Below are 21,247 nucleotides of genomic sequence, written 5' to 3' on the forward strand. Positions count from 1 at the left end.
AATCAGTTGATTCATATTTTTTGACCAGTCAAAGCTAATACAACAATCATGTAATAAACATGTAGACATTGGTAGGCTTCACCAATGGCATGAAGAGAGAAAACCAAGGAACAACACCTTGAGGGAGAGCACAACGACGGTGAAATGCCTTTCTTGCAAGCTCCAAACCCAACAAAGTCTGAAGTTTACATACACCTTAGCCAAATGCATTTCAACTCAGATTATCACAATTCCTGACATTTAATTCTAGTAAAAATTCCCGGTCTTAGGTAAGTTAGGATCACCAATTTATTTTAAGAATGTGAAATGTCAGAATAATAGAAGAGAGAATGATTTATTTCAGCTTTATTTTCTTTCATCACATTCCCCGGTGGTCAGAAGTTTACATACACTCCATTAGTATTTGATAGCATTGCCTTTAAATTGTTTAACTTGGGTCAAACCTTTTGGGTATCCTTCCACAAGCTTCCCACAATAAATTGGGTGAATTTTGTCCCATTCCTCCTGACAGAGCTGGTGTAACTGAGTCAGGTTTGTAGGCCTCCTTGCTCCCATACACTTTTTCAGTTCTGCCTACAAATGTTCTATGGGATTGAGGTCAGGGTTTGGTGATGGCCACTCCAATACCTTGACTTTGCTGTCCTTAAGCCATTTTGCCACAACTTTGGAAGTATGCTTGGGGTCATTGTCCATTTGGAAGAACCCATTTGCGACCAAGCATTAACTTCCTGACTGATGTCTGAGATGTTGCTTCAAAATATCCACACAATTTTTCTACCTCATGATGCCATCTATTTTGTGAAATGCACCAGACCCTCCTGCAGCAAAGCACCCCCACAACATGATGCTGCCACCTCCGTGCTTCACGGTTGGGATGGTGTTCTTCGGGCTTGCAAGCCTCCCCCTTTTCCCTCCAAACATAATGATGGTCATTATGGCCAAACAGTTCTGTTTTTGTTTCATCAGACCAGAGGACATTTCTCCAAAACGTACGATCTTTGTCCCCATGTGCAGTTGCAAACCGCACTATGGCTATTTTATGGTGGTTTTGGAGCAGTGGCTTCTTCCTTGCTGAGCGGCCTTTCAGGTTATGTCGATATAGGACTAATTTGACTTTGTATATAGATACCTGTTTCCTCCAGCATCTTCACAAGGTCCTTTGCTGTTGTTCTGGGATTGATTTTCACTTTTCGCACCAAAATACGTTCATCTCTAGGAGACAGAAAGCATCTCGGCTGCGTGGTCCCATGGTGGTTATATACTTGCGTACTATTATTTAAACAGATGAACGTGGTACCTTCAGGCATTTGGAAATTGCTCCCAAGGATGAAACAGACTTGTGGAGGTCTACAATTTATTTTCTGAGGTCTTGGCTGATTTCTTCTGATTTTCCCATGATGTCAAGCAAAGAGGCATTGGGTTTGAAGGTAGGCATTGAAATACATCTACAGGTACACCTCCAATTGACTCAAATTATGTCAATTGGCCTATCAGAAGCTTCTAAATCCATTACATAATTTTCTGGAATTTTCCAAGATGTTTAAAGACACAGTCAACTTAATGTATGTAAACTTCTGACCCACTGGAATTGTGATACAGTGAATTATAAATGAAATAGTCTGTCTGTAAACAATTGTTGTAAAAATTACTTGTGTCATGCACAAAGTAGATGTCCTAACCGACTTGCCAAAACTATAGTTTGTTAACAAGAAATTTGTGGAGTGGTTGTAAAACGAGTTTTAATGACTCCAACCTAAGTGTATGTAAAACTCCGACTTCAACTGTAAATGCAGCACAAAAAATAATAAAGTAGAACAAAAACACACAAGAAATAAGAAGAACAGGAGAAAGCAAGAAGCTATAAACAGGGTCTATTCCAATATCATAATTACAATGCACAGGGATACTGGAGTTATAGAGGTAAAAATGTATAGGGGTAAGGTGACTAGGCATCAGGATATACTTGTACTTGTAACCGAAAGGTTGCAAGATCGAATCCCCAAGGTAACAATCTGTCCTTCTGCCCATGAACAAGGCAGTTAACCCACTGTTCCTAGGCCGTCATTGAAAATAAGAATTTGTTCTTAACTGTCTTGCTATGAGGGAAAATAAATATACAGTGAGCTCCAAAAGTATTGGGACAGTGACATTTGTTGGTGTTGTTTTGGCTCGGTACTCCAGCACTTTGGATTTGAAATGGTACTATGACTATGAGGTTAAAGTGCAGACTGTCAGCTTTAATTTGTGGGTATTGTCATCCATATCAGGTGAAAGGTTTCAAAATTACAGCACATTTTGTACAAAGTCCCCTATTTTAGGGGACCAACAGTTTTGAGACAAGTTCACTTATATGTGAGTGAGAAAGTTACAGACTGGGCTGTCCGCACCAGCCTCTGTAGGGCCATGCAGCCGAGGGCGGTGCTGTTGCCATACCACAGCTGTATAACTTTTTGAGGATTTGAGAGCCCATGCCAAACCTTTTCAACTTCCTGAGGGGGAAGTCATTACAACTAATGACTTATTATGTGTTGAGTTTAAAAAAATAAAAAAACGATAACAACATTGGAAAATGCTGCTTATAAAGAGAACCAAACATTATCATTTTAATATGACTTATTAATCATTATTAAACCCAATAATAACAATACTATTTAATTATTTTCATTGTTCAATTAGCCTATTCTGTGTTTCCCTAAAGTCGTAATGTGCAATCTGTTTGAATCATAATTATACTTTCACTGGAAAGACAGCAGCAACTGTCTGCTCTTCTCCAATGAAAACCAATCTGTTGACTTATGTAGCTAGCCTAGTTTACATCGCAGCCTCCTCCCACCACAAGACCAACCCTCAAAATGAAGTGCCTCGTGAAAACGGAGATAGGTATTTAAAACGTTTAAGCAATAGTAGTGGACTCACTATTCATAAACTCGGCAAATTCTGTAACCTGACATCTAACGTTGTTTTCCAAGGACGCGGAGGGGGTTTTCCAGGAAAGGATACATAATCGCATCCATTCGAACCACTGCAAGGCAAGCAAGCTACAATTTACAACAAAGTTTACTTTGAGATTCCTGGATATTCTGCATGGTACGTCAGAGTTCTTCTTTAAGCGTTAAACCTTGTGAAACATGTTATACTAGCGTACATAAAGAAAAGTTACATTAGGCCTACATAGTAATTTGTGTTTATCATCTGCATCTTTTACTGAACATCTCTGGGATAAATAATTGCTGTGTCCCCTGCTCACAACCCCGCACTGCAAGGATGCAAAATAGGGCACAGAATATGAACATCCCTGTCCGCCAGCAGAATATGTCTGATATTCTGTGATAGGCTGTATTGTTGCAAGTGACAGAACAAACAAAACGTGCATTGGCTTTTGTTTTGACATGTTCTTCCAATGCACACACAATAGTTCTTCGGATAAACCGTGAACTTCAGCATTTTGTTTCCCCCCTTATCAACTTTAATGACGTCCTATGCTTTCCTGACTGAACAACTATCCCAAAAGCTATTTGCAATCGTAAGATTCGGAGTATATTGAAGCTGTCAACCTCTCAAAACCAAACACGCATGGCCAGTTGCATGGTCCATGCGCACACCTACAGCTACCCATCACCCCCCAATTAGTGTCAGCATTGTTGCTTTTAATATGCAACTGGTTTATAACTGTTTATAACTGTTTATAACTAACTATATCAATAAATATTCACATTGGATAATTGATTTCAATAATTTATTCTAACATTGTAAATAGTAAACATAGTAATGCAGGCTTATGTATTAGGCTATTTATTTGTGCAACCTGATGTAGACAACATGGTCTGAGGATCACTGGTGGGAAGGGACTTTAACATTACACAACTGACCTGCCATAACCAGATATCACACCTTAGTGCTGAATATCACTTTGCTGTATGATTTTGTTTTGTATCTCTGCCTTAAACTTCAAGTTGTGTTCCAGTGTGGCATCACTGATGTGAAATCAAAGCATGATACCAAACTGTCTACAGCAATTTCTGAAAGGATGGGCATTTGTTTCTTACCATAATGTTCTTACCATAATGATTTATACATTTTCAGTATGCACCTATCTTCCTTTAGTTTGAGTTCTCTGTCATTTTAGGAGCCGTTTTCAGAAACCTTTGATGCATTATAATACTGTTATTGACATGGTACAAGTAGATGTAACTGTTTGCCTTGTTATGATGAAAGAATAGCAGATTTATACAGTAGTATGTCTGATATGGGAAAAGTCATAGTTAATGTAGTTATAAAACATGAGCTGAAAAAAAGCTTTAGATTACAGATCTGTGTCAGAAAGCTATTTGAATTGCTTTCTAAATACTTGCTTTAGAGATTTCCTAGGAGGATTGTTGTTTGGCAGCCTTGTAAGGCAAGGTAGGCAGAGTCTGGGGCATGATAGGCTATGTTAAGCTTGATGGCAGCTGTAGTGTTGTGCACATTTTTAATAGCTATACATTTGATATCTGGTCTTGTGCCTGTGTTTAGTAGCCGAGGTAAGGACTTGTACCTATTCCATGGTGTCAGAAGTAGGGAGACGGGTGAGAGACCTGTAACTCATGCCTTAGGTGAGGTGAATAAAACACACAAGGTGAGGCTGAGCATGATATCAAATCAAACCTAAGCATGCTCTCAGTCTCAATATCAGTGAATAACTGAACTGACTCAGAGAGAAAGAGAAGCAGGACCAGGGAATATGCATGTTGATATGTACTCAGTTGTTGTGACTCTATCATATAGATCACACATGCTGATGACATTCAAGTGTATGAGCAGAGAGTCTGGCTCTGTGTTTGAGGAGATTGTGCGTGCATATGGATTGACTTACTCAGGGGTCAGTGCACATATGATTGGGGAGAGTGTGTAGCTTGTCAGTCCCAGTCACTATATTAAGTAATCAGTATGTGTTCATGTTCACACACACACATTTACATTCCATTCCAGAGCAACTTACAGTAGTGAGTACATACATTTTTGTACTGGTTCCCCTCAGGGTTTGACCCCACAACCCTATCATTTCAAGTGCCATACTCTACCAACTGAGCCACACAGGAGTACACCACACAGGCATGCACACAGGCATGCACGCACACACACAGACAGAGAGAGAGAGACAGCTAGTCAATACATGCATCCCTAGTGTGCATCCCTTGCATTGACACGTGGCGTCTCACTTCCACAAGAGGAGATGTGGGGAGGGAAGATTAGTCTCTTTTGGACAAGCACATGGTTTATTATAAACAACAGTAGTTACTCTGCATGATTGGTGTCTTATGCAGTTGAGAAACATAACTTTGTTTAGACTGAACAAGCCAGCCTACACTCTTTTTAAAAATATATTATATATATATATATTTTTTAATATTATTTGACCCCTTTTTCTCCCCAATTTCATGGTATCCAATTGGTAGTTACAGTCTTGTCCGATCGCTGCAACTCTCTTATTGACTCGGGAGAGCCGTGCGTCCTCCGAAACACAACCCAGCCAAGCCGCACTACTTCTTGATACAATGCCCACTTAACCCGGAAGCCAGCCGCGCCAATGTGTTGGAGGAAACACCATACACCTGGCGACCGTGTCAGCGCGCACTGCACCCAGTCCGCCACACGAGTCGCTAGTGTGCAATGGGACAAGGACATCCCTGCCGGCCAAACCTTCCCCTAACCTGGACGATGCTGGGCCAATTGTGCACCACCCCTTGGGTCACCCGGTCGCGGCTGGATGTGACAGAGCCTGGACTCGAACCAGGATCTCTAGACCACTGCGCTACTCGGGAGGCCAGCCTGGACTCTTAGAAAAAATGGTTCCATAAGTGTTATTCAGCTGTCCCCATAGAATGACCCTTTTGGGTTCCATGTAGAACCCTATGTGGAAAGGGTTTTACATAGAACCCAAAAGGGTTATACCTGGAACCAAAAGGGTTCTACCTTGAACCAAAAAGTGTTCTTATAATTACAACCGCAGAACCATTTTAGGTTCTATATAGCACCTTTTTTTTCTAAGAGTGTACTTCATTCAGTGAACTATTGAAATGAGAGCAGCCAGATTAGTGTCATTTTAGGTTATGAAGCTTCTCAATGTCCTATTGCAAAAACAGAACTCATATTCTGGATGGGTAGTTGTCCAGATGGACTAAGGAACTGAGATGAGGTGGTTGGAGACGCTCATTCAGACACATTAGCTGCATTTTATAGGTGATTTATACTTGAGCCGGCGTGAGAGTAGCAGAGCATGCAAGTCACTGGTCTCTGGGTGGTTTGCGGCCAGCACTGGACATCCTTCATTAGACAGCCTTTCCCTTTGTTAGATAGGAGGGACTTACAGTGGGGCAAAAAAAGTATTTAGTCAGCCACCAATTATGCAAGTTCTCCCATTTAAAAAGATGAGAGAGGCCTGTAATTTTCATCATATTAATCATGATGAAAATTACAGGCCTCTCTCATATTTTTAAGTGGGAGAACTTGCACAATTGGTGGCTGACTAAATACTTTTTTGCCCCACTGTATATTAATAACCCTTTTTAACACTTTTGATTAATAATTGTAATAATTTTGCATTAGATGTGACTAGGGGCCATATGTATCAACTGTCTCAGTATAGGAGTGCTAGAATCAGTTTTGCCTTTTAGATTACAATTCACAAGTTTACATGGTTGGGGGACTAATCCTAGATCAGCACTCCTACTCCTAGATGCTTGCTACATACGACCACAGTACTAAATTCATTAATCTCAGTTTATCTTAAGCCCTGAATGCTGATTGGCTGACAGCCGTGCTATACTAGACCGTATACCATGGGAATGACAAAACATTTATTTCTACTGCTCTAATAACGTTGGTAACCAGTTTATAATAGCAATAAGGTACCTCGGGGGTTTGTGGTATATGGCCAATATATCACGGCTAAGGGCTGTGTCCAGGCACTCTGCGATGCGTTGTGCCTAAGAACAGCCCTTAGCCGTGGCATATTGGCCATATACCACACCCCTCGTGCCTTATTGCTTAAGTAAACAATTCTGCCTGGTTTCTTGGATTCAGGATAAGGCTGCTGCGCTTTGGAAACCATGTTGCATTTACGGTCCCTCCTACGCTGCAATAGTGTAGAGTACCTAATAGCTACTTATTATGTTCAGTCTGGGGTCTGCAGTGTCTCTAATGGGTTTTCCAGACCAGCTTGGAGTGAAATGGAAGCTCTGCTTGGACGGACGGCTAGAGTTAAAAGAGAAGTCACATGAGGTGATCTTACTGTTGCAGCAACAAAAAGTCAGTCAGTTTCTTGCATCAGTTTGAATCTGGAGAACGACTCATTGAAGTTGCGGTAGTTCAAGGCCGACCGTGGTACTGTAGGCATTGTTAGCAGCAAACAGGATCCCCCATTTTAGTGAATGGAAAAATCAGTATATACACATGTTAGTATATACACACAAAAGTGCTTTATTTGTTTTTTGGAACCTAAAACCTCAATAGAACTAATATGAGTTGGCAGAGTGAAAAATGCCTTAAAATAAAGCCAGTTTTTTCGTGATTACTTCAAAACTACGGCAAGCAGTTGGGACAGATGGTAATATTATGAGACTGGGCTCCACGGCGGATGCAATGAACTAGTTTTTATCAGAAAAAAAATGTTCATGTGTCCAGCCTACTGGTGGCATTTCTAGTGGGGTAAGTGTGTGTGTGTCAGTGCTTTGTGTAAGTTGACTATGAAAACAATGTGGAATTTCCAACACATTAATGTTTCTTATAAAAACAAGAAGCGATGCAGTCAGTCTTCCCTCATCTCCTAGCTAGCCTGCAACGCCACTTCCTGGAGTAGCTCAAACTGCGCATGTTATGTCTCTACGAGATGCCATCTTAACTGACTTAATTTGGCTTCAATGCGCTATTGAGTCTTCACATAGCCTTAACCTTGTTCGCAACACCTCCAAAACAAAGGTCATTTGGTTTGGAAGAATGCCCCTCTCCCTACAGGTGTGATTACTACCTCTGAGGGTTTAGAGCTTGAGGTAGTCACCTCATACAAGTATTCGGGAGTATGGCTAGACGTTACACTGTCCTTCTCTCAGCACATATCAAAGCTGCAGGCTTAAGTTAAATCTAGACTTGGTTTCCTCTATCGTAATCGCTCCTCTTTCACCCCAGCTGCCAAACTAACCCTGATTCAGATGACCATCCTACCCATGCTAGATTACGGAGATGTCATTTATAGATCAGCAGGTAAGGATGCTCTCGAGCGGCAAGATGTTCTTTACCATTCAGCCTTCAGATTTGCCACCAATGCTCCTTATAGGACAAGTCACTGCACTCTATACTCTCCGTTTGCTATCTATCTCTGTATACCCGTCGCAAGACCCACTGGTTGATGCTTATTTATAAAACCCTCTTAGGCCTCACTCCCCCCTATCTGAGATATCTACTGCAGCCCTCATCCTCCACATACAACACCCGTTCTGCCAGTCACATTCTGTTAAAGGTCCTCAAAGCACACACATCTCTGGTCGCTCGTCTTTTCAGTTTGCTGCAGCTAGCAACTGGATCAAGCTGCAGCAAACACTCAACTGAACAGTTTTATCTCCATTTCTTAATTGAAAGACTCAATCATGAACACTCTTACTGACAGTTGTGGCTGCTTTGCGTGATGTATTGTATAAATAAGAATTTGTTCTTAACTGACTTGCCTTGTTAAATAAATAAAATAAACATAGGAATTCATGGTGTCACGTGATCGAAGGCTTTGTCCATTCATAATGTAAACAGTCATTGGTTTGAATCCATAGTCCAGACCGATGCAATAACCCTTAGACTGGTTGATTTGACACTTTCATGATAGGCTAGGCCATTTATTTTTGTCTCCTGGAAACAATTAGGTCTAATGAACGTGCTTCTGAACCCACTGTGTCTCAACCATCAATCTAAACTCCGGAAGGAAGCAAAAACACTTCAGCACTTTCTCTCATTTCACTGTTCTTGTTCAAGACCACAACCGGTTTCCACTCTGTACTCTGTGTGGTCGCAACACAGTTTGGCTCTGGCCTGAACGCTCTGAATTATATCATGTCATTTAGCTTCCCTTTGATATGGAATTTGGTCTATAGTGGAGAATGGAGGGATAGAGTTGACCTCCACTCATGAAAGGGGAAGGGGGGTGTTGGGAAAGGGTCCAACAAATCAAAAAGAGATGGTACTAGCCCAGCGAGCTGCAGTGTAATATTTGTCGTGATCATCCAAAACGACTTTCCAGTCCACACAGCTGCCAGGGTCTGAAAGGCCCTTTGTTCCAGCAGCTGTTTGCACTGTGGAGCTCAGTGATGCACCTTAGCCCTCCTCAGTTCTCATCAGCCCTCGGCTCCCTCTGTCGATGCACCTTAGCCCTCCTCTGTCGATGCACCTTAGCTCTCCTTCCATCTTAGGCCTCTATCCACTCCATGCTTCAGAGCACTGCAAAGCACCTTAGGTCGATGATCCTACCGATTCTCGACTTCGGCAATGTCATTTACAAAATAGCCTCCAACACTCTACTCAGCAAACTGGATGCAGTCTATCACAGTGCCATCAGTTTTGTCACCAAAGCCCCATATACCACCCACCACTGCGACCTGTATGCTCTTGTCGGCTAGCCCTCACTACATATTCGTCGCCAGACCCACTGGCTCCAGGTCGTCTATAAGTCTTTGCTAGGTAAAGCTCCACCTTACCTCAGCTCACTGGTCACGAAAACAACACCCACCCGTAGCACGTGCTCAAGAAGGTACAGTGGGGAGAACAAGTATTTTGATACACTGCCGATTTTGCAGGTTTTCCTACTTACAAAGCATGTAGAGGTCGGTCATTTTTATCATAGGTACACTTCAACTGTGCGAGACAGAATCTAAAACAAAAATCCAGATATCATCACATTGTATGATTTTTAAGTAATTAATTAGCATTTTATTGCATGACATAAGTATTTGATCACCTACCAACCAGTAAGAATTCCTGTTCTCACAGACCTGTTAGTTTTTCTTTAAGAAGCCCTCCTGTTCTCCACTCATTACCTGTATTAACTGCACCTGTTTGAACTCATTACCTGTATAAAAGACACCTATCCACACACTCAATCAAACAGACTCCAACCTCTCCACAATGGCCAAGACCAGAGAGCTGTGTAAGGATATCAGGGATAAAATTGTCGACCTGCACAAGGTTGGGATGGGCTACAGGACAATAGGCAAGCAGCTTGGTGAGAAGGCAACAACTGTTGGCACAATTATTAGAAAATGGAAAAAGTTCAAGATGACGGTCAATCACCCTCGGTCTGGGGCTCCATGCAAGATCTCACCTTGTGGGGCATCAATGATCACGAGGAAGGTGAGGGATCAGGCCAGAACTACACGACAGAACCTGGTAAATGACCTGAAGAGAGCTGGGACCACAGTCTCAAAGAAAACCATTAGTAACACACGATGCCGTCATGGATTAAAATCCTGCAGCGCACGCAAGGTCCCCCTGCTCAAGCCAGTGCATGTCCAGGCCCGTCTGAAGTTTGCCAATGACCATCTGGATGATCCAGAGGAGGAATGGGAGAAGATCATGTGGTCTGATGAGACAAAAATAGAGCTTTTTGATCTGAACTGCACTCGCCGTGTTTGGAGGAAGAAGAAGGATGAGTACAACCCCAAGAACACCATCCGTGAAGCATGGAGGTGGAAACATCGTTATTTGGGGATGCTTTTCTGCAAAGGGGACAGGATGACTGCTCCGTATTGAGGGGCCAACAACCTCCTTCCCGCAGTAAGAGCATTGAAGGTGGGTCGTGGCTGGGTCTTCCAGCATGACAATGACCCAAAACACACAGCCAGGTCAACTAAGGACTGGCTCCGTAAGAATGTGTGTGTGTGCAAACCTAGTCAAGAACTACAGGAAACGTATGATCGCAGTAATTGCAGAAAAAGGTATCTGTAACAAATATTAAGTTCTGCTTTTCTGATGTTTCAAATACTTATGTCATGCAATAACATGCAAATTCATTACTTAGAAATCATACAATGTGATTTTCTGGATTTTGTTTTTTTAGATTCCATCTCTCACAGTTGAAGTGTACCTATGATAAAAATGACAGACCTCTACATGCTTTGTAAGTAGGAAAACCTGCAAAATCGGCAGTGTATCAAATACATGTTCTCCCCACTGTACCTTCTTGAGCACGTGCTGTGGGTGTTGTTTTCGTGACCAGTGAGCTGAGGTAAGGTGGAGCTTTACCTAGCAAATACTTGTTCTCCCCACTGAATACCTCACTGGTCATCCCCAAAGCCAACACCTCCTTTGGCCGGCTTTCCTTACAGTTCTCTGCTGCCAATGACTGGAACGAATTGCAAAAATCGCTGAAGTTGGAGACTTATATCTCCCTCACTAACTTTAAACATCAGTTAACTGATCAGCTACCGGATCGCTGCAGCTGTACACAGCCCATCTGTAAATAGCCCATCCAATCTACCTACCTCATCCCCATATTGTTTTTTTTTTTTTGCTCTTTTGCACACCAGTATTTCTACTTTCACATCATCATCTGCACATCTATCACTCCAGTGTTAATTTGCAAAATTGTAATTACTTCGCTACTATGGCCTATTTATTGCCTTACCTCCTCATGCCATTTGCACACACTGTATATAGACTTTTTTCTATTGTGTTATTGTTTATTCCATGTGTAACTCTGTGTTGTTGTTTGTGTCGCACTGCTTTGCTTTATCTTGGCCAGGTCGCAGTTGTAAATGAGAACTTGTTCTCAACTGGCTTACCTGGTTAAATAAAGGTGAAATAAAAAAATAAAAAAAGGTATCCTTAGCCCTACTTTGGCCTCCGTCCATGCATCTCTCCTCCCATGCATCTCTCCTCCCATGCATCTCTCCTTCCATGCATCTCTCCTCCCATGCATCTCTCCTCCCATGCATCTCTCCTCCCATGCATCTCTCCTCCCATGCATCTCTCCTTCCATGCATCTCTCCTCCCATGCATCTCTCCTCCCATGCATCTCTCCGTCCATACATCTCTCCTCCCATGCATCTCTCCTCCCATGCATCTCTCCTTCCATGCATCTCTCCATGCATCTCTCCTCCCATGCATCTCTCCTCCCATGCATCTCTCCCATGCATCTCTCCTCCCATGCATCTCTCCTTCCATGCATCTCTCCTCCCATGCATCTCTCCTCCCATGCATCTCTCCTCCCATGCATCTCTCCGTCCATGCATCTCTCCTCCCATGCATCTCTCCTTCCATGCATCTCTCCTTCCATGCATCTCTCCTCCCATGCATCTCTCCCATGCATCTCCTCCCATGCATCTCTCCTCCCATGCATCTCTCCTCCCATGCATCTCTCCTCCCATGCATCTCTCCTCCCATGCATCTCTCCTCCCATGCATCTCTCCTATGCATTTCTCCTCCCATGCATTCTCTCTGTTGCAGTAGAAAGGTTAAGAGGTGCGCAATAGGAAAACGATAGAGCTGCTCCTTCTGTACCATGACCTCATCTCTCACTCTGCTCATCACTGGACAGTCAGTCACACCAGATCACCAGCATGTCTTCTTACACCAGTCTTGTCAACAACTGGCGGCTGCCATGGTCCATGAGCGCTGATCATAGAGCAGCAATGCTGGCCACTGGTGCAAATATTATATTATTCTACAAGATAGATTCTGGAACTCATGTTGCTTTGAGGTGAGCTGGCAGTTACGTCTGAGGGGGAACATGCATGAAAATTAACAAAATTCTGATGTTGACAGTGTTGTGTCTTTGGCTATGCCGGATTAAGTGATATGACATGCTTTTCTATAAAATAATTTATCCGTAATTAATATCACCTGATTGAGCTAATCATGTATATGTAATTAACTAGAGAGTCGGGCACCACAAAATGATATTTATAGAGCTGTTATCTTCCGAATAAACTCTTAAAGACCTAGTAATATTTGACATCAATAGCAGTCAATATCAATCGTCATCTTTATTCAGTCTCATATGAAAGTTGTAAATGATTTTATCTGCAATAACCCTGGCTAACAAGTTGAATCAGCAATACAAAATTGGGTTTAATTATTTATTTACTAAATACCTAACTAATTACACAGAATTACACATACACACAATTAATCATAACTTGATTACAAATTACGTCATAAAGGAAAACGTCCCTAGCAGGCGGAACAGATATGACAGCTTGTTACATAAAGGGAACAGGGGATGGGTTGAGTGAAAGAGCAGGAGACTGAGGAACAAAAGGAAAAAGCTGTGCTATCGTAAATACAGTATCTTATGCATTCTAAAATACCGCCCATTTGGAAAAGGAAAATGCAATAAATATTTACTCTGAGCTGCGCATCAGTAGGTTGATGGTAGATGGAAGGCCGTGTTGCCAAACTGAGTCATTTGTCCTTTGAAGAATGTCTCTGGTGGTCAATTGGATACGTTGTAGTAATGTCGTTGTGTGTTCCCCGAATCTCTATGTTAACCAAGGGTTTTGCAAATGTAACCTCAGTAGGGTAGAGAGAGGAAAAAGGGGGGAAGAGGTATTTATGACCATCATAAACCTATCCCCCAGTCCAACGTCATGACAAAAGTCACATCATGTCATCTCCTGACAGGCAATACATTTGGGTTCCTGAGCGGTGTAGTGGTCTAAGGCACTGCATCACAGTGCAAGAGGTGTCAATATCTATACCTGGTTCAAATCCAGGCTGTATCATATCTCTCTTTGATTGGGAGTCCAATAGGGTGGTGCACAATTAGCCCAGCATTGTCTGGAGTAGGCTGTCATTTTAAATAAGAATTTGTTCTTTAACTGACTTGCCTAGTTAAATAAAGATTTTTAAAAATACATAGAGAAAGACTGGGCACAGTATATTCCGTGTTGGCCCTCAACAATGTGAGAGCATATAGAGAGAGGACACCACAATAGGGCTGGCATCTGGCCTGTCAGGACTCTCTGCACTGGGGTCATAATCTGAACGGCCATGCTGTGGTGGTGCATTCCTGTGTGTGCTGCATTACTGCTCCATTGTTCAGAGAATCCTTTGCTTTTGTAGGGTAATCCTAACAACTCAATGAGCTATGAAAAATCCCTTTCCCTGTTCTAACTGACTAATGCTGTGATAGTGATACTTAGGCAGGCTTACTGTTCACTTATCATTCCACAAATTATTTAAATGTCTTTTAAAGGTGTACTATATGACTTTTAAAGGTGCACTATGCAGAAATAGTGTCGCCAATTCCTGGTTGCTAAAATTTGAATAGTTTGTCTAATTTCAGTTTGTGACAACATAAGCAAGTATAGTGTCGAGAACCATTTTTTCCATCTAAAAATATTGCATTCAACTGTTTGAAGCTGTTGTACAAAACTGAAAGTAAAAGACACCAAAATGAATCTTAAGAATGGGAAGCATAGAAATAGTGAAGTGGTTGTAATTTTTATCATGTAGGATATGTGTATATTAGAATTCCTCGTGTGACTTGTAATAAGAATAAGCAATTATCCTATTAAAATGTTTATCTGACTCCATAAAGATAATTAAAATATACGCAAGCATTAGGCAATGAGTTGAAGTTAACTAGCAAGAATTGGTCTGATAATTGTCTGTATCAAAGGCAGATATTTAATTAACATTGTACAACGAATGGATTACCTTACATGGCAAATCATGAACAAAGAGAAGCCTAGGAAATTAGAATGAATCATGCAACCTTCCTCCATGGAATGGAAATGTAACCTTTCTACCCAAGACCAGCCACCATTGACCAATCAATCGATACCAAGTTTACAGTGTAACCTGACCACCAAGGCCCAATCTCCACAGGGTGTCACAGCATTTAAAGGTTTGTCTGGGGAATGAGACCATGAGACAGAATTCCTGAGAGGACAATATAATTTCTTTGAGAGTAATTTAGAGTTCACCCTGTACAGATACAAGTTACCACAGAGATCATACATCCAGATAGATAGCATCAGAGTTATCCTCAGTGAACAAGTTTTGGATCGATACCAAACATGGATAATTTAGTATTATTCTATCACACTCAATAGTCAGTCCTCTGGATACTATAACAGAGAGATACATTTTGACCCCTCAGAGGGGGGAAGGGTTGACTAGTCCTTTGGCATGGTCCTTTGTCTTCCTTGTGCTCCTGGACCATTTGCCATGCAACTTCAGGTGTCAGAGAGCACATCAATTAGGGCTGAGCCTACAATAGCACACGTAGAACAGACCTACCGCTTCTTAGGCTTGCTTTCAATAACAATGACACATCTATAATTTACGTTGCTATGTGAATTTGGTCAGGTCACTCAAAGAGTTACATATTGCAGCTTTAAAACTAAAAAGTAAAATCTGGCCATCATCTGTTGGAAAAAACAAACAGTTTCACCAAAATATAACTGAATAACAACAAAGCCTGTCACCATGTTGAAAAATGTCCCGGATAAATGACATTCAAAGCATTTAAAAAAAATTCTCTCCTGGTACCCTACCCTGTAGCCAACTTTTCTATTGTTGTCAAGCCATGCACATCTTTGGCATGCCAACAAACGGACACAGAGAGCAGTTGGCTAAAGCTCAAACAGAATTGACCACCAGGCTAATTCTGATGCCTTTTTATAAAGACTGATTTGACGTGGGTTGTTGCGTTGTTATAACTTTTTTGACAAATCAAAGTTGAGTTGTAAAAGGTTGAAAAATAACTACAATATATAAACATTTAATTAACCATAATAGTAAAAAGACAGATGTTTTTAATTAATGATATTATGTTTTATCAGGAAATTATATGATCCATTGTTAGATTCCATTAATTGATTATGGAGTATTTACTTTTATTGTGTTAATAATATAATAATAATAATATAATAATATAATAATTATATGATTTAAGGCTTTTATCCAAAGACTTACAGTCATGTGTGCATACATTCTACGTATGGGTGGTCCCGGGATTGAATACAAGCGATTGAGCTAGAGGACGCAATAGGAATGGAATGAATTAAGACCATAAGGGTTTTATGGTGCTGTTCCCTGTTTTGGAGGTTGGCTAACAGGGTCTGTGGTCTATAACCTGGTCTAGTTAAAAAGTTCAGCTATGGTCATGCTGATTAGCAGCAAAATTGACCCCATTTGCACTAAGCAGCTTAACCCGGACCCTGCTGGAGGATCCAGTCTTTCCCAACGATCTCAATTAAACTGTGTGAATTACCCCACCCACCCCATAACATGTTCAGAAAACAGTGTTTTCACACCCACTGGCCACCCACCCAGCCATATCTCAACCCTCAGATACCCCTCATTGACTGACCGTGCGGGGGCTGTGGTGGGGTAGGTGGGTGGCCGGTATGGGTACCAAGAACAAGGATCCTAAAAACTCACATGATGTCTAATTAGCCCTATGAGATTAATCCTCCTGGTCTCCGAGGCGCTGTCTCCCCTCTCTCCTGTCTTTTCTCATCAGTTCCACAGGGAACTAGATCCTAATGCCCCTTCTGGGACTTACCACTGCTGCGTCCCAAATGGAACCCTATATAGTGTACTACTTTTGATCAGGGCCCATAGGGCGACGGTCAAAAGTAGTGCACTAAGCAGGGAATAGGGTGCCATTTGGAACTTACACTCTGTCTTACTCTTTGGCCATGCTAAACGGTTAGCCACCATGTTTCTCTGTCTCACTCTCTCTCTCTACTCCTGTTCTTTGCAGCAGGAGATCCTGTGAGGTTTCTCTCTACTGACTGACTGTGTGGTGGAAGAAGGGTTGTCCTTGTGAAGAACCAGGAGGAAGGAAGGCCGTCCAGTGGATACATCCTGTCCTCTTCTGGATAAGCTGTAGGCCAGTTCTACTACAGTATAACTGCAGCATTATGATGCCAGACAGACCCATTTTACACCCGTTTCTCCTGGCGTTCTGCTGCTCAGCATTTGCAGGTAAGTCATCTTTGGCTGCTTATATATCTGTAGACAGGGATTTTTGAATGATATATTATTAGAGGCTATATTTTTTAATACAAAGAATAAAGGCTTTTGGTAATAGAGTAGCAATACATGGAAATGGAAACTGTATGTTTAGTGCTAGATGTTTTCTATGTGAGTAGAGTGAGTAGTCAATGTATGCTCTTATTTATTGAGTCTTCACTGTGGAAGGCAGCAGTGGAATCACTCTTACAAACTGGAAGCACACTTTGCACTCCGGGCCTTGTCAGGGCGAGCCTGGTGTTGCCTGTTTTTTCAGGCAATCACAAATCGCCCCACACTCTAGGAATTTCCCCTGTTTCTCCCTGCAGGCAGGCCTCCCCAGAGCAGAGCTTGTTTGTTGGAGCTCTGAGACAGAGGCAAGTTTGTGGCAGGGTTGAGGCAGGGTTGTGGCAGGGTTGAAACAGGGCTGAGGCAGAAAAAAAGTGCTGACAGCTTCGACCTCATAGCAGGTCTAGAAGGCCTCCATAATGCCTCCACACGCATCTGCCAGATTGATTGGAATGAGATTCAGGTGAAGCCAAAAGCACTTACAGCTACTTGGTAAGGCAGGCTGCAGAGATAGGAGAGAAGAAAACAACACTCAAACAAACAAATAAGATAAAGCCTGCTGAAAACCTGTGGTTATGTGACAAGCTTTCAGATTTTGAAGACTCAGTCTGCTTATCAACATTGGAAAGTATTCAGACCCCATGACTTTTCCCACAATTTGTTACATTACAGCCTTATTCTAAAATGGATGAAATTGTTTCGTAGTTTTTCTTTACAGCTTTTTTTGCTACATATTTTTGCTACATACATTTTACATATAAACTCTGCAAAAAAAGAAACTATCCAAATAACTTCACAGCTCTTCATTGTAAAGGGTTTAAACACTGTTTCCCATGTTCAATGAACCATAAACAATTAATGAACATGCACTTGTGGAACGGTCATTAAGACACTAACAGCTTAGAGACGGTAGGCAATTAAGGTCACAGTTATGAAAACTTAGGACACTAAAGAGGCCTGTCTACTGACTCGGAAAAACACCAAAATTAAGATTCCCCGGGTCCCTGTTCATCTGGTTGACCGTGCCATTGGCATGCTCCAAGGAGGCATATGGACTGCAGATGTGGCCAGGGAAATAAAATGCAATGTCCGTACTGTGAGAGGCCTAATACAGCTACAGGGGGACAGGACGGACATCTGATCGTCTTCACAGTGGCAGACCACGTGTAATAACACCTGCACAGGTTCGGTAAATCCGAACATCACACCTGTGGGACAGGTACAGGATGGCAACAACAACTGCCGAGTTACACCAGGAATGCCCAATCCCTCCATCAGTGCTCAGACTGTCCGCGAGTGGCTGGACTGAGGGCTTGAAGGCCTGTTGTAAGGCAGTTCCTCACCAAACATCACCGCCAACAACGTCGCCAATGGGCACAAACCCACCGTCGCTGGACCAGACAGGACTGGCAAAAAGTGCTCTTCACTGACAAGTTGCAGTTTTGTCTCACCAAGGATGATGGTCGGATTCGCGTTTATTGTCGAAGGAATGAGCGTTACACCGAGGCCTGTACTCTGAAACGGGATCAATTTGGAGATGGTGGATGGTCCGTCATCATCTGGGGCGGTGTGTCACAGCATCATCAGACTGAGCTTGTTGTCATTGCAGGCAATCTCAACGCTGTGCGTTACAGGGAAGACATCCTCCTCCCTCATGTGGTACCCTTCCTGCAAACTCATCCTGACATGACCCACCAGCATGACAATGCCACCAGCCATACTGCTCGCTCTGTGCATGATTTCCTGCAAGACAGGAATGTCAGTGTTCTGCCATGGCCAGCGAAGAGCCCTGATCTCAATCCCATTGAGCACGTCTGGGACCTGTTGGATTAGAGGGTGAGGGCTAGGGCCATTCCCCCCAGAAATGTCCGGGAACTTGAAGGTGCCTTGGTGGAAGAGTAGGGTAACATCTCACAGAAAGAACTGGCAAATCTGGTGCAGTCCGTGAGGAGGAGATGCACTGCAGTATTTATTGCAGCTGGTGGCCACACCAGATACTGACTGTTAGTTTTGATTTGGACCCCCTTTGTTCAGGGACACATTATTCCATTTCTGTTAGTCACATGTCTGTGGAACTTGTTCAGTTTATGTCTCAGATGTTGAATCTTGTTATGTTCATACAAATATTTACACATGTTAAGTTTACTGAAAATAAACGCAGTTGACAGTGAGAGGACGTTTCTTTTTTTGCTGAGTTTATATTTGACATACATGATACTTTTATATATAACAACAATACTTGACCAAACAAACTCTTTAATCGCAACCTTCAGCAACTCTCAGCCCATCCCAGCTATCACCATAGACCGCCCTTGTTTGGTTTCCATGTGCCATATATTTTTCAATTGTGCTGTGACGTTTTACAAAATGTTTGAATCTTTCTAATCATATATTATCCACAGATAATGAGCTAAAGATGAAAACCTTTCCTTCGAGTATTATTATATTACTTATTGATTGGTGATGACTTTCCAGATCACCGTTTACTCAGTACTTTGTTGAAGCACCTTTGGCTGCGATTACAGCCTTGAGTCTTCTTGGGTTTGACTCTACAAGCTTGGCACACCTGTATTGGGGGAGTTTCTCCCATTCTCTGCAGATCTTCTCAAGCCCTGTCAGGTTGGATGGGGAGCGTTGCTGCACAGCTATTTTCAGGTCTCTCCAGAGATGTTCGATCGGGTTCAAGTACGGGCTTTGGTTGGGCCACTCAAGGACATTCAGAGACTTGTCCCAAAGCCACTCATGCTTTGTCTTGGTTGTTTGCTTAGGGTCACTGTCACCTTCGCCGGAGTCTGAGGTCCTGAGCAGGTTTTCATCAAGGATCTCTCTGTACTTTGCTCTCTGTACTTTGCTCTGTTCATTTTTCCCCCGATCCTGACTAGTCTCCCAGCCCCTGCCTCTGAAAAACATACCCACAGCATGCTGCTACCACCACCATGCTTCACCGTAGAGATGGTACCAGGTTTCCTCCATATGTGACGCTTGGCATCCAGGCCATAGAGTTCAATCTTGGTTTCATCAGACCAGAGAATTTTTTGTTTCATGGTCTGAGAGTCTTCAGGTGCTTTTATAGCAAACTCCAAGCGGGCTGCCTTTTATTGGACAAACATTTCTCAGTTTGTCCAGGCAGCCAGCTCTTGATTTAAGGTTATTTTTTAAAATGTTATTATTTCCATTCCATTTCCACAAATTATTATTTACAATGACGGAAGAGTCTTGGAGACCATTGTGTTCTTGGGGAACTTCAACTTCACTGCAGAAATGTTCTGGTACCCTTCCCCAGATCTGTGCCTTGACACAATCCTGTCTCGGAGCTCTACGGACATTTCCTTCGACCTAATGGCTTGGTTTTTGCTCTGACATGCTCTGTCAACTGTGGGACCTTTTATAAACAGGTGTGTTCCTTTCCAAATCATGTCCAATCAATTGAATTTACCACAGGTGGACTCCAATCAAGTTGTAAAAACATCTCAAGGATGATCAATGAAAACAGGATGTACCTGAGCTCAATCTCGAGTCTCATTGTCTCAAAGGGTTTGAATTGTTATGTAAATAAGGTATTTCTGTTTTTAATTGTAATAAATTTCTAAAAACACGTTTTCACTTTGTCATTATGGGGTATTGTGTGCAGATTGCTGAGGGATTTATTTTTTTAATCAATTTTAGAATATGGCTGTAACGTAACAAAATGTGGAAAAAGTCAAGGGGTCTGAATACTTTCCGAAGTCACTGTATGTAGTGTTTATCTAGACCTTTGAATCCTGTAGATCAGGGATCATTAACTACAGTAGATTCAGCCAAGGGTTAATTTTTTTCTTGAGCGGATGGTCAGGGGCCCTGAACATAATTACAAATCATGTGTATACTGCAAATTGACCACAAGAAGCCCAAATAGACATAATATTTTATTAAAACATAATAATTTCAAACCTTGATTACATTTTATACGATCACGTGTCTCTCCATTATACGTGGGAATAATTGGTTTCCAATAACAGATTTCCAAAATGTATGCCAGCAATGATTTACAAATATAAATATATATATATACACTACATTTTATTTAACCTTTATTTAACTAGGCAAGTCAGTTAAGAACAAATTCTTATTTACAATGACGGCCTACATGACCAAAAGTATGTGGACACCTGCTTGAAGAACATCTCATTCCAAAATCATGAGCATTAATATGGAG

At 42.0% G+C, this 21,247-nt stretch overlaps 1 protein-coding gene across 3 annotated transcripts in view; it reads left to right on the forward strand.

Annotated features, from left to right (window-relative positions):
- The first annotated feature begins 2,845 nt into the window (after positions 1 to 2,845).
- Positions 2,846 to 21,247, forward strand: part of LOC123998300 (transforming growth factor beta receptor type 3-like) — a 149,615-nt gene continuing 131,213 nt past the window's right edge. For 2 of the 3 annotated variants that reach the window (XM_046303389.1, XM_046303391.1), the window contains exons 1-2: positions 2,887 to 3,087; positions 16,733 to 16,956. In XM_046303389.1, the coding sequence (XP_046159345.1) occupies positions 16,893 to 16,956 (64 nt within the window). In that variant the 5' untranslated portion in view covers positions 2,887 to 3,087; positions 16,733 to 16,892. The other variant, XM_046303390.1, reaches the window with a different exon arrangement.

This window comes from Oncorhynchus gorbuscha, linkage group LG15 (assembly GCF_021184085.1).
Source record: "Oncorhynchus gorbuscha isolate QuinsamMale2020 ecotype Even-year linkage group LG15, OgorEven_v1.0, whole genome shotgun sequence".
Taxonomy (NCBI): Eukaryota; Metazoa; Chordata; class Actinopteri; order Salmoniformes; family Salmonidae; genus Oncorhynchus; species Oncorhynchus gorbuscha.